General features: G+C 42.0%; 1 protein-coding gene across 2 annotated transcripts in view; it reads right to left on the reverse strand.

Moving 5' to 3' along the window:
• The window catches only part of Spata13 (spermatogenesis associated 13), an 80,323-nt gene that overhangs the window by 10,325 nt on the left and 52,474 nt on the right, over positions 1-17,524 (reverse strand). The window contains exons 4-9 of one of the 2 annotated variants that reach the window (XM_077110675.1): positions 11,822-11,958; positions 9,541-9,720; positions 8,996-9,181; positions 6,333-6,512; positions 4,125-4,357; positions 1,285-1,414 (exon numbers count right to left, since the gene is read on the reverse strand). In XM_077110675.1, coding sequence (XP_076966790.1) covers positions 1,285-1,414; positions 4,125-4,357; positions 6,333-6,512; positions 8,996-9,181; positions 9,541-9,720; positions 11,822-11,958 — 1,046 coding nt within the window. Of the gene's footprint in view, positions 1-1,284; positions 1,415-4,124; positions 4,358-6,332; positions 6,513-8,995; positions 9,182-9,540; positions 9,724-11,821; positions 11,959-17,524 lie in introns of those variants that run through there. The other variant, XM_076872134.2, reaches the window with a different exon arrangement.

The following is a 17,524-nucleotide window of genomic DNA, read 5'->3' on the forward strand; positions in this document are numbered from 1 at the left end:
TCAGATCTCAAGTGATAGCTGAATAAGACTGATCCTTCAAGAATAAGGAAGCATCAAGGAGGTTTTTCCAGTACAGGGACACAGTGTGGTGCCACAGACTCCTGTAGGCTTTTGAGTCAGAAACATCACAGCTCCCTGACTTGTCTAGGGTCTTGGAAACAAAGGTCAGGCAGCAAATTGCCACTGAGTAATTAGTAAACTTCTGACACTAAATTATTCCCTAAATGTCAGTCCAAAATGAAAAAGAAAAACACTTCCACAATATTTAGGTTGGATCTAATCCAATGTTACTTTATAATATTTGGTATGACACTGGTCTTTGTTTTATAAGATTTTACTCTCCTTTAATCCCAGTCATACATAATATTTTTTGGAGGCAAAAGAGCTTAACTCCAAAATAGTTCTTCTATTTACTTGCCTGAAGCAACTCTGTGCCCTAGATTCTTCACATACAAAATAAGGGAGTCTGAGGCCTGTCCAAACTTCAAAAAATCTAAAAAAAAAAGTCTTTGAAACGTAAGTATTTCTCTCCCACTTTCACGGTTACAGTCTACTTCCATTAAACTTCTAACTCCTCACTCCAAACTCTCAATCCTCTGGGAGAATAAGTTCTTTTGACCAATGAAGAGATTGTAGGAAGAATTCTTCTTGGTCTAAAAACAATCTGAGTGTGGCTGGCTTATTCGTAGGAGCTATGGCACAGTGGTTACCAGCAAAGACTCTGCAGCCAGGTGCCTGCTTGGTTTGAATTCTACTGTTTGTGTCCTCAGGCAAGACATTTAACCCTTCTGTGCTCCATTTTCTCCTCTGCTAATTGGGTGTAATAACATTATCTACTTTATAGGACTGCTAAGAGGATTAAATGAGTTCATAGATGTAACTGGCTTAGAACAGTGCCAGACATGAGGTAAATAAAATACAGGCTCTAACTACTGTCTCTATTTGCAAGCATACATGTATTTAACATAGGTATGTATAAATAAAACAGCAGGCATATTTTTTAGATGATTATTATTGGCTAAAACAGACAGTACATTTGTATTATATAACGCCCATAGTGGCATATGGGGTAGGTAACAATTTCCTTCTCAACTTAGGAATCAACAGTGCCTCAAAATACAAGGACCATTAATAGTAATGTATATCATTAAAGCCAAAAACAAAGTGTCAATCGCAGGATGTTCAAGTAAATCATCACCAGGTCAAAGGTGCAGGAAAGAGTGGAGGGGCATTTTTTTTTGTGTGTGTGTGTGTGTGTTTGTGTGTGTGAGATAGTCCACTTACCTCCCAGCCCACAATGGACACCTGCCAGCGAGCAATCTTGTCGACGCTCTCCAGCTTGCGTTTACGCTCATTGATCAAACAGGCCACATTCTTCATGGCCTCATAGGCTGCCTTTATATTGTTGTAATCACTGCAAAATGGGAAGTTAATTTCAATCACATAACACACAACTCACAAATGAGGACTGACAAAATAATGCTTTGGATCCCTGATTTGTACACTAATAGTCTAGACAAAGTGGCATTTAAATAATAGCCATTGTTCCCTTCTCCTTGTTTCCCCATGAATAGACTACAGTTTGCATAGGTTAAGGAAGCTGACGGAATGCAATTCAGAATTCTTTGGAATAAGAATGTTTTCATTCACTTCCCAGAAATCACAATGAATGAAAGTAAATGCCACAAGAAAACTTAAGTTTTGGTCATGGTGACTAGGGGTTATTTTTGATAATACAGAAAGAATGGTCTTCATTATTGCTTTGATTTTGACATAGCCAGTTCTGCTATACAAAGTACTTTAAAAATCACTCTAACCATTTCAAGAGTACTGTCTTCTCTTTCCCCTATTCAGGAAGGGCCATGAGAGGATACAAGCCACAGTCTTAAGTGAGGAATTGTGTCTGTGCTCACAGAACCTTTGTCTCACCAGTAGGTCTTCATTTAGAAAACACTAAGAAGTGTTTTCTGGATGCTGCAGTCAAACTAAAATAACCTCCTAGCTAGTCCTCATCCCCATGCCTCTAAAACCATAAGTACTGAAAACACTGAAACCACAGTTCTAATCTACACAGGATGCAACACAGCGGTGTCTGAAAGTGTCACAGTCAGGTTTAGCTTAGCGTTGATGACCTGGGGATATGTAAACCAACCATCCAGCTGACGGCTGAACTTTTCAGTCTCTTATGGTGACTAGCAGGACAGACACTGCCACAGGGTTAACTCAAATGGACTGAATTAGAATCCTTCTGCACAGCAAGGGAGAAAAGCCTTGAAAGCAGATGCTGCTGTCTATCTACAGAACACAGCTAAACTCCATTCATTTACTGATAAGGCTGTGGGTTGATTCCATAATTTAGCTATGGTGAATTGTGCTGCTATAAACATTATGTGACTGTATGTATTGCTATGATATGTCAGTTTTAGATTTTTTTTTGGAAATACCAACATTTGCCATAAAGCAGATCTCACTGTCTTTACACAGGACTATTCCCACAGAAGCAGAGCAGAAAAGAGGAACAAAAATGATACATGGGGGCTGTCAAAATAACAGGATTGAATGCCCCAGAGAGGTCTTTAGAAAAAGGGTGCAAAGTAAATTTTTTGGTACAATCCTAGGAAAAAAAAGTAGAATATAAGGCTTCTCTTTTTCTTTAGAATTTTTGCTCTGTTTTACTGAAGACAAAGAAATGGGCTTTTTGCCACTTTATTTCATATATTTTGTTAATCTGTTTCATATATGTGTGTGTGTGTGTGTGTGTGCAGAACAGTTCATATATATATTTATAAATTATTTTGAGGCTCTAAGCAACTTAAGCAAGATACTATCTCAGAATAAAAAATAAAACATCTGGGACATAGCTCAGTGGTAAAGTGCCCTGGGTTCAATCCCCAGTACAAAAGAGGAAAAGAAAAAGAAAAGTCACTGTTGAAGAGTGGGGTGAACTTGGACTACAACTTCTCTACCTTGGAATGCAGTAAGCTGCCTGTGCATATTTTTCAAGGAGGCTTTGCTTCTGAATTATCTATTTTCTCTAGCTCCTTGTCATGATGCCTGTTCATTCTTTTAAAAAACACTTTCACAAATTAGTGGCTCTCTCTTGACATCCACATTTGTGTTTCTTACTGAACTTTTCTGACTTTTCCACTGGAGACAGAAAGATACGTGCGCTTACATACACACACACACACACACACACACTTTGGTTCTAATTCTTTAAACTAGGTCTAGTACCTAGGCCTAGTGTTCAGTGGCCATCTCTTACTCTTCACCTTCCAATCTATTATAAAAGCTTCCCTTTTTAAGCCTGGTCTCTCCAAGAATTCAGAGGCAAAGAAGGCAAAAGAATGATTCACACTCTATACTCTGCAGGTTGGTACAGTGATCCTCCTTATCCAGGTTAATCAGTCCTTCCTTATCTAGTTGTTTTCAGTGGTTTCAGTTCCCCATGGTCAACCTTACTCTGAAAACATTAAATGAAAAAATCCAGAAATAATTCATAAGCTTTAGGTAACTTTTATTATAGTATTTTTGTTATAACTGTTTTGTTATTGTTATTGTTAATCTCCTACTGTGCCTCATTTATATATGAAACTTTTTCAGATATGTAGATACAGGAAAGAACATAGTCTATGCATCTATATAGGGTTCAGTAGTATCTGTGGTTTTAGGTATCCATAGAGGTTTCTGGAATGTCTCCCTCTCAGATACAGGGCGACCACTATAGTCACACCTGTCTACTTAACCAATGAATTCATTAACTACTACGAAAAAATATTCATCCAGTATTTCTAAATGGTAAGAAATAACAATATAGTAAAAACCTGCACACACTCATGACACAGTTTAAGAATTACCCTTATGTTTTTATATCTCTAAAAATGCCTATTCTGGAGCCTCTTCAAATACTCTATAAGGCTTCTTCTTTTTTTTTTTTTTCTTTAGAATTTTCAATAGTTGACAGTCATAAACATAACTAACCTTTACCCTAAAAACCAACAGCTCTAAAGATTGCCATTTATATCCATCTGTCCCAGCCACTGCAGAAACACTGGTTAGGCACAGGTTCAGGGCAATGCCATCTCTGCCCATCTGCCCTGAAGGTCCCATGGCAGCTCCCTCACCTGTGCTCCTGCGTGGTGTACTTGAGCAGCTCTGCCAGCTGCAGAGGGTATTTGCAGATCTTCTGCACTGGCGTGAGGAGGAACCCATCCAAGGCGATGTCAATCATCTGCTGAAGCAGGCGACAAGCTTCGAAGAAGTGCCTGTACTTGCCCTGCTTCATGAGGTTGGAGAGCTCCACGCAGGCTCCTGGGTGGTTGTTGCAATACTCAGAATAGATGGCAAAGCCCTCTTGCTGGAGGGGGAAAGCAGCCTTATCAGGTTATGGGTGACTCTGGGTCATCTAAGGGGACACTCCTGAAAAGGAGGAAGGATCACTGCAGCAAGGACAGGTCATGAGACACAAGGTGACCTACGCCATTGTGTAGTGGCTTCCACACCTGGGCAACAGCAATGGGCACTGGCAAAGGCTCTGGCTTCTGTCATGGAAAGATGGAGGAGCAGGACCTCTGCCATCCCCTCTTCACCCAGCTTGGATTTGTAGATGAAGTGGCAGAGAAAAAAGTGTTGCTGGAAACCCGATTCTCTCTAGCCAGCTCTTCTTTACTTCTCTGATAAGATCTTTTTATTTTTGAGGGGCACTGGGGATTGAACGCATGAATGCTTTACTGCTGAGCTATACCTATAGCCCCCCAAGCCTTTTTAAATTTTGAGACAGGTTCTCGCCAAATTGTTCAGGCTAGTCTTGAACTTGAGACCTCCTATTTCAGCCTCTGGAGTTGCGAGGATTATAGGTATGCTTCTCGGTGCCCGGCTCACTGATACACTCTTTGACTCCATGCCTCCTTCACCTCCTCCCCTCCCCACAATTCTGCCTACTTCTCCCAGGCCTGATTTTCACACGTGTCACTTTCCTGCCTCAAGAAAGACCATCAAGACCATCTACCTTTCTGGATTTCAGAGCTGCATTCTTCCCTTTCTCCTCTCTGTATTGTGGGCTCCCTCCCTTCCTCCACCCTTTTGGGTCAACAGGGTATCTGCATTCAAGGCCCTGTCCCTGGGCATTGCTCCACATCCCTGAATGTTGCCTTTGCCTGACCCTCACCCACTGGGCAGTATACTCACAAGTGTTCAGCCCCCACCAGAGCTGCCTTTCCTTCCTTCCCATGCCTGGCCCTGCCCTGCTGGATGGTGGAGGCTTGAGTGTGCTCAAACACAGAATGTCAAACTAAGCCCCTATTTCCCTAGAAAACAGATTTTCCTAAGCTACTTGTTAATTTTTGAGACTCAAAACCCTGTAAGGCAGTTCTGACTAATGTTTTTTTCTTTGTCACCTATAACCACTTGTCACACTTTCCTAAAAAATACCCCTTCTGATATATCTCTTTTCCCATCTCCCAGTCCCTCACCAGTACCCTCCCTGGTGGCAGCAGCAATTCTCTCTAGCCCTCAGGACACTCACCAGCCTGCTCTCCTGTTAATTCCCTCACCTCTGAAGCCTCTCTTACTTCTCCTCTACAAGGACCTGCTACTCTGACCTCACAGGTCTATTATAATGCCCTAGACAAGCTCCAGGTACCCATAGGGCCCATCTTCACACCAAAACATGATGATCAGCGATTTAAGGTCTACCCACCCTGAGGAAACAGCTCAAAAGCTCTCAGGCCCAGAACCCAAGAACTGAAAAAGTGGTGTTGCTGTCACTAACATTATTACTATGATTATTCCCTGATATTTTGGCTGGAAATAAAATTGTCTTTTCCTGAAATCTTAGTATATAAAATAGTAATAGCCAATCACTGGTAAATAATGATAAACTCATGTCACTGTTAGTGGAATGTTTTGAAACAATCACAATGTCACATGCCAACTACTTAGTAATGTGTGACCTTGGGTCATTTACTCTCTGGGCCTTGGTTTCCTCATCTGTAAAATGGAGAAGATAATCATATCAACCTAATGAATGTAGAGGAGCCAATGAGAAACCTCGAAAAACAGTGCTTGAAACCTAACAGACACTTAACGGATACTATTACTCCAAATATAATCCCAAACTGAACAAAAAGATATTGAAAAAATTGCCTTGGGGTATTGAGAAACCACCCAACCTAATTTTACAAGTGACATCTCTATTCTACGGAAAATTAATCAAGCAAACAATTACAGCGACAAACCAAAATAAAGAAAAAAGACTCCTATTTTTAGTGGAGTCGCATTTTAAAATTATTACTTAACCAGATGTTATTAGTAAAGAAGCATCGGTAACATACATGCTGAAGGAAGCAGGATCCTATTTCACTTAAGTGAGGTTCCTCTTTGTTATACTGTTTCTCAAGGTCTTTCAGGAACTTTCTTTGGAACTTGTAAATGTCTTCAATGTTTCCAAAAATAGTGGCTAGCTGTTGAACAGTGAACATTCCCGTGTGCTTGCGGCACTGTCGAATATAGCCCTGCAAAATACAAAAGAAACCTTTTTTATTTGAAAGGTCAAAGAAATGCAATGCTGAGGATCAAACCCCAGGCTTAATACAGGCTGGGAAAGTGCTCAACAACTGAGTATATCCCCACCCCAGAATAAATATTTAGGGGGGAAAAAAAACACAAAAAGAAAAATGAAAAGTTTCATGTGGTTGGATTTAAAGCTTCCAGAAACTAGTTTCAAATACCAGAGCTTAAAAATTAGTACTGTCACACTAATCTAAATTCTTAAAGACAATCATTCTCCCATCCCTAATTCCATTGCACAGCTGAGAACCCTTGTCAAACATGGAATGTGACTGCTTGCTGAATAGCTAATGCAGCTCTGCTCATTGTCAATCATGGCAAGACGCCAAGGACATCTAACACAAGGATTCCACTTTCACTATACAGCAAAAATGTGTACAACTTTAATCAGAGGACTGCCCTAACTAAGAGTGCTAATTAATTTTCTTACTCTACCTCTGTACCACAACCACAGTCCCAGAACTGACCTTTAAATAAAATACATACCACTTACTTTTGGTATGAATTTTAACAGGATAATAACACAATGCAATAGTTCAGAGTGCAGGCTCTGGGACAGACTGCCTAGGTTTAAATCCCAACTCTACCACTTTACTTTCTTGCCTCAGTTTCCTTATCTGCATTAGAGGGCTAACAGGATTGCCCAATAAAAATGTTTAGTAACTGAGTTAATCGAGGCAAAGAAATGGAGCATGATAAATATTTGACAATGATTAGCAGTTATTCTGATTTTCCTAAAATGCCATTTTATTTTTTGTGACTTTTTTTTTAATCAGAGCTTTACAGTTACATATAGTAGTCGGGTGCATGGGATTTGATTTCAGTTCATGATCTCCCCTTTTACTCTTCTCCCCTCCCTTCTTCTCCTTCAGACTTTATTTCATTTATCTATTTATATTTGATTGGTTCCTTATGTAATCTTATCTTTCTCTGCCCCTTTCCTTTACTTTACTCTAGTTACTGCATATGAAGGAAAACATTTGACTTTTGAGTTTCTGAATTTGATTAATTTCACTTAGCAAGATATTCGCCATTTCCATCCATTTATTGGCAAATGCCATTATTGCATTCTTTGTTATGGCCGAGTAGAATTCCATTGTATTCATACACCACAATTTCTTTCCTTTTTTTTTGGTACCGGGAATCGAACTCAGGGGCACTCAACCAACTGAGCCACATCCCCAGCCCTATTTATATTTTATTCAGAGACAGGGTCTCATTGAGTTGCTTAGCACCTCACTTTTGCTGAGGCTGGCTTTGAACTCGAGATCTTCCGGTCTCAACCTCCCTAGACGCTGGCATTACAGGAGTGAGTCAACACGCCTGAACACAATTTCTTAATCAGTTCATTTACTGATAAGGCTATGGGTTGATTCCATAATTTAGCTATTGTGAATTGTGTTGCTATAAACATTAGGTGTCTATATTGCTGTGATATGTCAGTTTTAGATCTTTTTGAAAAACACCAAGGAGTGGGATAGCTGAGTCATACGGTGGTCTTTATATGTTACTTTAAAGACACTTCATTCACCACACATTGACACAGAATAAGAAGGTTGGCACAAGTAAGCAAAACATCAGTAGGTCCATGTGGCAGATTGTCTAAGTACAGAATGGACAGTACTCTGCCTTAGCTTGTATCTAGTGCTGAATGGTCACAGTTGAATTGATAGTGCAGATCTCAGCATTCACAGTAGGACAGCCGGAATGATCAGACCTGGCAGGCCAGAGCTCAGCAGAATACTCAGACAAGGTCTATAAGACACATAGCAATAGGGAAGAAAGGAGCCTTGCAGACTCACATCTGCTAAAGTTCAGTTCTCTAAAATTAGGACAAGAACATAAAATAAATGATAGCTGAGAATATCATGACACCATAAAATATAGCCTAGGATAAAGCTTAAAATTTTTTCACTTATATCTAACGACTCTGAATTTCATCTATGAGTCAGTGATTAGACACTGGGGGCTTGGAGAAAGTGACAACCTTCAACTGTAAAGTCAAGTGGGTTCAATCACTTTAAATACTCCCAGGAGTTAAGTCCTGAAGGAAAAAGTTGCAAAGTGCCCTTTAAAGAGGACTGGCTACTCAGAAGGCTGAGACAAGAGACTCCCTTGAGCCCAGGAGTTGGAGGCAAGCCTGGGCAACACAGCGAGACCCCCATCTCTGTGTATACATAGATTCATTTATATATGTATGCGAATAAATAAGGACTGGCTGCAAGAGCAGGTAAAATAGCCACAGCCCATTAAACTCAGCAATGTAGATAGCAGGTGTTTAATGGATCTGGGCAGGGGCTAGATGGGCAGGAGCAGAGGTAAGGAGAAATGAGAAGTATAGGAAAGTGTGCTTGTAAGGAGGAGGTGGGGTCGTGTCCTGCAACCATGGGCTCTGACCTACAGCAAGGCCCTGGGGCCTGCACCTTACCTCGCAGATGTCCTTGAGGTGTTTGATGTACACTCGTTCAGTGTTCATGATCTCCTGGATGACATTTGTCCGCATCTGGTGCTTGTTCTCAGAGTGCTTGTGGTGGCTTGTGCTGGTATCCTCCTCCTGCTCCTCACCATGTGTACCGCTAGAATTCTCAGACAGCTCTTCCTGATTGACTCGAAGCTGCAGTGCACACACAGGTGACAGGTGACGTGAGGAAGGAGGAGGTGAAGACTTCATGGCTTCCCACTTGTCTGTGACCAGTTATGAGATCTGGTCACAGCTTCCATCTTTATGGCCTTAGCAGAGCCACAGCCCTGCCAACACACTCCAAGAAACAGCAGCACTGCCAAATAATTTGTTTACCTTCATTAAATTTTTTATTTGGACTAACCTGGTTTCTTACAGGTTTGACTGGTATGTGGGACCGAAAACAAAAAATCACCAAAGAGCTAGACCTGAATAAGGGGGAGAGCTGCCTGAAAGGAGTCCGCTGTTCCACCACAGATACTTCCAAAAAGCACAAAGGGCCACACACTTACTCTGACAAAGCTTGCAGGGAACCAGGCCTCCTTATCCTCGTTCCGGCCCCACCACCAGTCTTTGTTCGAGGCTTCCAGGACCTGGATGACATCCCCGGCCTTGAAGCCCAGTTCCTGGTCATCCATGGTCACATGGTCCCAGAGAGCTTCTGCGCAGACCACGCTGCCATCGCTGATCAGCTGGAACAGAGACAGGACAGGCTTCATGTTGAGAACAGGCAGAAGCAAGGGAGCTGCTGTATGGGCTCTATCTTGGTGACCCTGACCTCTCCTAGTTCTTGTTCAGACACCTGGTGACGTCCAGTCAATCCTTACTTTCACTGGTTATACAAAAATCAATAGAGGAAAACATATTGGGGGAAAAGCACCAGGTGGGCATCTCCAACCTGTTCTTAAAAGAAAATCCAAACCCACTTTTTTTAATATACTTTTTTTAGTTATACATGACACAATATCTGCATTTATTCATTTTCATGTGGTGCTGAGGATTAAGCCCAATACCTCACACGTACGAGGCAAATGCTCTGCCACTAAGCCACATAACCCCAGCCCCCAAATCCACTTTTAAAAGATGTACAGATGCCGCTTGATTTACAATGGGGTTACCTCCGCATAAGCTCATTGTAAATTAAAAATATCCTACATCCAAAATGCATTTAATACCCCTAACCTACCTTACATCACAGCGTAGCCTGCCCTAACATAAACATGCTCAGAACACTCCTGTTAGCCTATAGTTGGGCAAAATTATCTAACAAACCCTTTTATAATATGTTAAATAGCTCAGGTAATACACGGAACACTGTAAAATGAAAGTGAAAAAGAATGGATGGATGGATGGATGGATGGATGGTTGGTTGGGTGGGTGGATGGAGGGATGGAATGCATTGTTAGCCTGAAAAGAGCAGAACTCAAAATTGAAAGTATATTTCTACTGAATACATGAGTATTGTTTTCACATCATGGTAAAATAAAAAAAAAGGCTGAAACATTGTAAATTGGGGACTGTATAAACAGCTCACTTAGCTCTAGGTCAGTTAACTAAAAACCTTGAATATCTGGAATATTTGGTTTCTGCAGATGTTGGAGCCTAGCATCCTAATGTTAGTTGTATGTGTTAATGGAAGTCCAGCACATGTTCTCCCAGAGGTGTATTACTCATACTAATTCCCAATTCGATATTCAACTTTATAGTTTACTACAATTAAAGACAATGGCTTGATCTTGGGATATTTAACAGTTATTGAAAAAGTCAAGAACAGACATGGCTCATTCACTGGGAAGAGTTGATTCTGCCTCCCCTTAGCTCTTACAGACAAAAAGGCCTGTGACCAGCAGTGATTCAGATTTCTGAGTTTTCTGGATTTTGGAACATTTGCATAGTCTTTACTGGTTGATAATTCTAATCCAAAATCCAAAATCTTAAGCTTTTTGAATGTCATGTTATTGCTTAAAGAGCTTCAGATTTGGGGGTTTAAGTTTAGGGATACTTGGCTTATATCATGTTTAGAATAATGACAGGAGATCTCAGTAGGGAGGCTAACAGACCTCAGTTACACTCCACACACTCTGCTTAAGAGTGTTCGAAGATTGAGGTGCCTGCCTTCTAGAAAAATTTCTGTAAAAAGAATTAAAGCTGCAAAGTGGTAGAAAGAACATTAGATTGGGAGTGAGAATCACATGATTAATTCCAGCTTTATCATTTGCTACAAAATCCATTTCAGGGCATTACTAATGTTAACTTTTACATTTTAGATTGCAGTTGAAAATTACAAGAGCCAATGTAATTGGCTCATGGGAGTGCATTTCATAAACTAAAAAGCAAGACCTGAGTGCTAACGATTGCTGCTCTAATTACTTAAAGGATAAGCTTCAGTTACTTGGAAAGCTTGATCACAGACATTTTTCTGGCGAATGCAAAAAACACAGTGTTGTTCTTGTATATGCATGGTTTTATTTTTTTGGTATGTTTTGTTTGCTTGCTTTTTTTTTTTTTTTTTTTTCAGTGCTAGATATTGAACCTAAGGCCTCATTTATGCTCTACCATTGGGCTACCCCTCCAGCCAATTTTTTCAGAGCTGGGGACTAAACCCAGGGCTTCATACATGCTAGGCCAAGTGCTCTACCACCAAACTACACCCCTATCCCCAAAATAGGAATCAGAGTTCTAGGGTTTAGAAAATGCTTAGCAAAAAATAATCAGATAGCAACCTCTGAAGTAGTTCTGGACCCTGCAAATCCAGTGTCCAATAAATGTCACTGTTGTGTGGATTTCTGGTACCTCATTAATGGCCAGCTGTTCCCCGCCTGGCTGTAGATACCGAGGATTGGCCTGACAGAGTTCTTCATAGCTGAAGTCCTCCTCGCTACCGTTATCATCGACTAAGGCAGAGGACTCAGTACCTCCATCTGAAGAAACTAGAGAAAGAGAGAGGAAGGGCATGGTTGAAAAGGCACAGATAATAACAAAATAAAAGAAAACATAGATAACAAGTTTTTTCATATGACAAAATAAACTACCTTTGATAACATACTCCTCAGGGAAAATTATCAGTTTCATCTTACTCAAGTAAGAAATCATTAGAAAACATCTACTGACATATTTATTAATCCAGAAATAGCAACTGATTCTGAGGAGCTGGAGTCAGGGGTTCTGTTAAGTGAGAAGTGGGACATTTCAGAGAGCACTGCTAATACAATTATTTTGTGAGCTAAGGTAAACTATGTGTGATTTAGTTGAAAATTTATGCCTCAAAACAGAAAAATACAGATATAATGTTTCTAAGCAATATGATGACATACTAGAGGAAGTAAAGAAACTGAAAATTATGATCACTTTTAAAAAGTATTCTGCTTCCATCTGCAAGGCAATAGTACTATTAAATCCCCAGCTCATTCTTACTATTGTCCACATATGAAAAGGACTGGAACTCTCAGAATTGGAATTACATGGTATCTTTACTACAAGAGACAGGTCTATTATGCATTCATTTATTTTGTGGTACTGGAGACTGAACTCAGGCTAGGCAAGCACTCTGCTACTCAGCTACATCCCCAACCCTTCTTATCTTTAATTTTGAGAGAGGGTCTCACTAAGCTGCCCAGTCTCGCTTCTAACTTATCATCCTGCCTCAGCTTCCTGAGTTGCTGGGATTACAGGCATGCACCACCCTGCCTGGGTGAGACAGACCTTTTAAGGATACATGTAGAATTTTTGGTTTCACTACCTTGCTATCAAGATTTTCTATATTGGGACAAAGGCTTTCTCTCACCAATGCTAACTAATCATCTGTCACTGAATGGAGATGTTTCTTCTTTGAGATTGATACCCTTGAACCTTCTGTACAAGCTGAGGGATGTCTCCATCACTATTTTCTGTAATGGGATGAGTAGCAGGTGCTGGGGGACAAAAAAATTAAGCAAAGGATACTCCTTGACTTCAGCAGGCCAGGGACATTACTCTGGTAAGCTAGGGTAGAGTTTCAGGAAGAAGGTAATAAAACAGAAAAACAGAAGCAGTGGCTATCTATTCATGATACTCAGATGGCTTTTGACTGAGAGCAAAAGAGTGGAATCTGAAGCACATGCTACACAGACAGTAGTATAGAAGTTCTCCTATTATCTGCAGTTCCATTTTCCCAGGTTATGGTCAACCACAGTCCAAAAATATTAAATGAAAAATTCCAGAAAAACAATTCATGTTTTATAATATTACAATATACAATGGCTCTATTTTATTATTTGTCATTATTGTTGATCTCTCATGGTGCCTAATTTATAAATTAAACTTTCTCATTGGTATGCATATATAAGGAAAAAACATAGTTTGGTATTACCCATGATTTCAGGGATCCACTGGGGGTCTTGGAAATTATCCCCCATGGTATTCACTCATGCATGGAATGACAGATGAGACTGAAAAGTGAGGGGGCAGGGTGAGAGAGGCTCACTGTGGAGGCTCTCTCAAGGACTAAAGCAAGCCATGGGGGCTTTTCTTAGGGTTGAGCCAGGGAGTGACAGCTTTTGAATAGAGGTCTGCTGATGCTGTAGAGGGAGGAGATACTAGTGTTGCTGAGGTGTGGGCTAAGTTCCAGCCCTCACCCTCTACAGGCATGGTCCTGGACCTGAGCAACTCATCTCTCTGAGTTTCACACACTTCTTTTTGAAGAATGTAGTGACAGAACATGCGTCAAGCTCCTAGCATCCTTGATGAGCAGCTGGGGCTTGGCAAGAGTGTTATTGTGGTGATGGCACTGAAGGTGACAAGGGCTGGGCTAAATAACAACTTTGCTATAATGTGAAGGAAGGATTGGAGGAGGGGGAGGAGAATGAAGCCAGAGAAACCAGCTGGGAGAAATGAGATTAGAAGGAGCCAGTGGCAACAAGGTGAAGCACTGGGGAAAGGGCTGTGGGGACTGAAGTCCAAGGTTGATGGAGAGGTTAAGCTCAAGCTTGCAGAGAGAAAGAGGATGAAGTCAACATGATTTCAGAAAACCCCAAGCTCCTACAAGGATTTAAAAAAGGAATACCAGAGGAAGAAAACTAGTACAGAAGGAAGGAGGAAGGGCTTGACAGATCAGAGCACAGCTGTGCTCTGCTTGACTTTGGACTTGCAAATCTACATTTCTACTAACTTTACTCTCTGTGAACAAGCCTATTTCTATACTGAAGAACTTTTTAAAAAAACTTTTTATATGCTGCTAAATCCAAGGTGCATTTTCTATTCCCAGCCCATCACAGCTGGATGGATACATCCCAGTAGCTTTGCAGACCCACATGTAGCCTTGGACCATCCCAGGACCTCCTCCCTGCTTCCTACTTGCCTCAGTCCTCTCCTTCCCTCAACACTTTGGCTGTGTTGTAGAGAGTAATGGATTTTTAAGCAAAGCCTCAAATTCTTACACTAAAAATAGGAAAAATTACTGAAGGACTTTGCAACAATGGGGGTTATAAACACTCTGAAAAATTAACCACGTGAACTGTATTTCATGTGCTGGATTCTTAGATTTTCTTCTCCAAATACAGACAGGATAAAGATTATGATAAAGAATTCAAGCTGGAAAAGCAGAGGCACCATGCTCACAAAGCAGATGGTGGGTAGACAGAGCCGTGACTGAGTGGTTACTTGGCCAGCTTGGGCCTTTCCCAGCCTGGCCCTAGCCACTCCTTTCACACTTTGCTCCAGCTACTTTTCCACTGGTTGCCCCTGTCCTGTGTGCCCAAGCTTTGAACACAATGTCAGGGGCACTCTAACCAGACACGTCTACTGATGAGCCCATGCTTTTTAACTGCTTTCCCCACTGCAGGGTGCCCCTGCCACCTGGAAATCCCACAACATAGCTGCAGTCACCTCCTTTCCAGAGCCCTATAGTGAGCCTAGGATGAGCCAGCTGTACCCACTGGTCTGCACACCTGTGCCCCTGGAGTGTAACTGCCTAGGCTGGTGCAGCGAATACAGAAAAGTCAGTGAACCCTGGATGAATTGATGATGCTACTGGCCCAGTTCCAGCTCTCAGTAGGGACCAAGTTGGGGTTCTAGGCAGGTGCATGGTGCCTAGCATCTTTTCCCCGCCTCAACCCCCCACTCCTGTTCCCATCCCTAATCTTACCCAGGGACTGGGGAGTGAAACTGAAAGGGAATGCCTCAGACATGGGGCTGCAGAGAAAGGGATGTTCCTGGATCTGAGCACCAAAATGGGAAGCCCTCCAGAGCCTTGGCTGGGCCCTCGCTTCTCCCTGCTTCACCAAGGGAGAGAGGACAGCACTGTCAGGGGCCCAGCAGGGTCAGTGGAACTCCAGTAGAAGTGCAGGGAGGACAAAGGCAGGGAACCCACTCTGTGTCTGTCTCTTGAACCAACAGGTGGCAAGGATGACACCACCTAGCAGGACCCACTTTCCATTCTCCCCACCCCCTCTTTCTTATTGGAACTTCTCACCCCAGGGAGTGCAGGGCTGGTGGTGGTTCTGCAGTCTGATTCTGGGTGTGCGTGTAGGTGAGAGAAACATACTCAAGCCTGTACCAAGCATAGGGAGGGCTCCTTTTAAAATGTGTAACTTCCGCTTTCTCCCCTAAGGTCAGAACTGGAGGTTACCTTGGGCTGGGGTTGAGCTCAGGGGTAGAGCGCTTGCCTAGCACGGGCAGGACCCGGGTTTGATCCTCAGCACCACATAAAAATAAAGGCATTGTGTTAAAAAAAATGTTTTAAAAAAAAAAAAAGAACTGGAGGTTACCTTGACTAGTGCACTTTCCTGGGGTATTGTGTTTTAGGAGGCTAGGGGAAGAAAGTTTGGGGAAGCAAGTATAATTTTTTTCCACACACAAGTACATCTTAGCCTAAAAAAGAGATAGCACTAAAACTAAAAGCCTCCTCCAATCCTGGCAGCTTCCCACACAGAAAGGTCCAGTGACTATCTTTAATGTCTGAAATGTTCTAGTGCTCCAGGCTGAGCACAATATATACAAAACCAAGGTTTGTAAGAGGCCCAAAGCCGCAGGAATCTTCAGATGTCAGCCAACAGTGATCTGGCACTGCCTGGAACCAACAGCATTTTTCCTTATCACATTTTAGCTGCAGTTGAGCCAAAAAAAAAAAAAAAAAAGGAAGGAAGGAAGGAAGGAAAGAAGAAGGGAGAAAGAAAGAAAGAAAGAGAGAGGGAAGAAGGGAAGGAGGGAGGGAGGGAGGAAGAAGAGGAAGAGTAGCAGCAGCTCAGTAAAAATAGAGGTGTCAGGTCTCCCACTCAGAGCAGAGCCCTGATAACTGCACTTTCTCCCTCACAGAACCAAACAATATCTGCCCAGGGAGGGTCCTACCATCTAATCTGACTGTTGCTGTGAAAATCAGTAAAAGTAATGATTGTGCACAATCCACAATTTAAACAAGTCTAATGAGAAGAGAACCCATTGAAGAAGCGTTCAACTTTACAGGAGATATGAGAATGGAACCCTCTGGACATGGACCTGGAACACTGAAACCTCTGAGCTGCTACCATAAACACAGGAGAACGAGGTGGGTCATGAGAAAGATTTCTAGCAGTGGTTTCCACACCATGGAGGAGTATCTACTGAGCACTGTGGAAAGGAGGTGCAAGAACACATAGATCAGGTGACTCAGAACATTAGCATAATAACATTTCAGACATTAAAGGTAGTCACTGGACCTTACTGTCTGGGAGAGGCAGGGCAGGGGCCTGGGGTGGGAGACAGGCAGTGTGCAAAAGGGAAAGGATAGAATAAAAAAATCCCTGGATGCAACAAAGGAATAAAAAATGCTAGAAGTAATGAATACTCTAACTGCCTCATTTGGACATAACACAATAAATGCACCTATACATCATACTGTATCCTATGTAGGATTGTACAATTGTTACTTGTTAATTCAAAATAAAATTACTTACTTTAAAAACAAATACTTGGGTAAATAAATATCCTGGCTTCACTGCCTTTCCAGCTAAATGCCCTTGGAGCAAGTCACTTGACCTCTTTCAACTTTAATTTTCCCCATCTAGCTGCAGTTGAGCAGGTTTACATGTTTTGTATATTCACAGGTCATTCTCCTCCTGCTGCCCTTCACATCCCACGTGTGACTCACCAGCAAACTAAGTTTGCCTTTGACTTCTATGGTAGCTATGGTAGCCAGAATCTGACCACCTTTCACTGGTCTCCCATCACCAGGCCTGGGTACATGGCTGGAGCTCATTCAATCTGGCTGCCCCAACAGAGGATTCTCTCCAAAGCAGCCAGAATAATGGTGCTACATCATTCTTCAGTCTCAGGTATTACTTTGCTCAAAACCAGTCACAGAAGAGAGAGCCAAAGTCCCAAGGCCCTCCCTAGGCACACATTGTGCCTCCTACCCCTCCCATTCTGCTCTGGCCCTGATTGGTGTCCTGACTACAAACAAAACAGGCACTGCCCTCTGCCCAGGGCTTGCTGCCTCTGCACCCAGCACCCCTCCCAGCAAGCACTTCTGGACCATCCCATTTA

Source organism: Callospermophilus lateralis, chromosome 12 (genome assembly GCF_048772815.1).
Source record: "Callospermophilus lateralis isolate mCalLat2 chromosome 12, mCalLat2.hap1, whole genome shotgun sequence".
Taxonomy (NCBI): Eukaryota; Metazoa; Chordata; class Mammalia; order Rodentia; family Sciuridae; genus Callospermophilus; species Callospermophilus lateralis.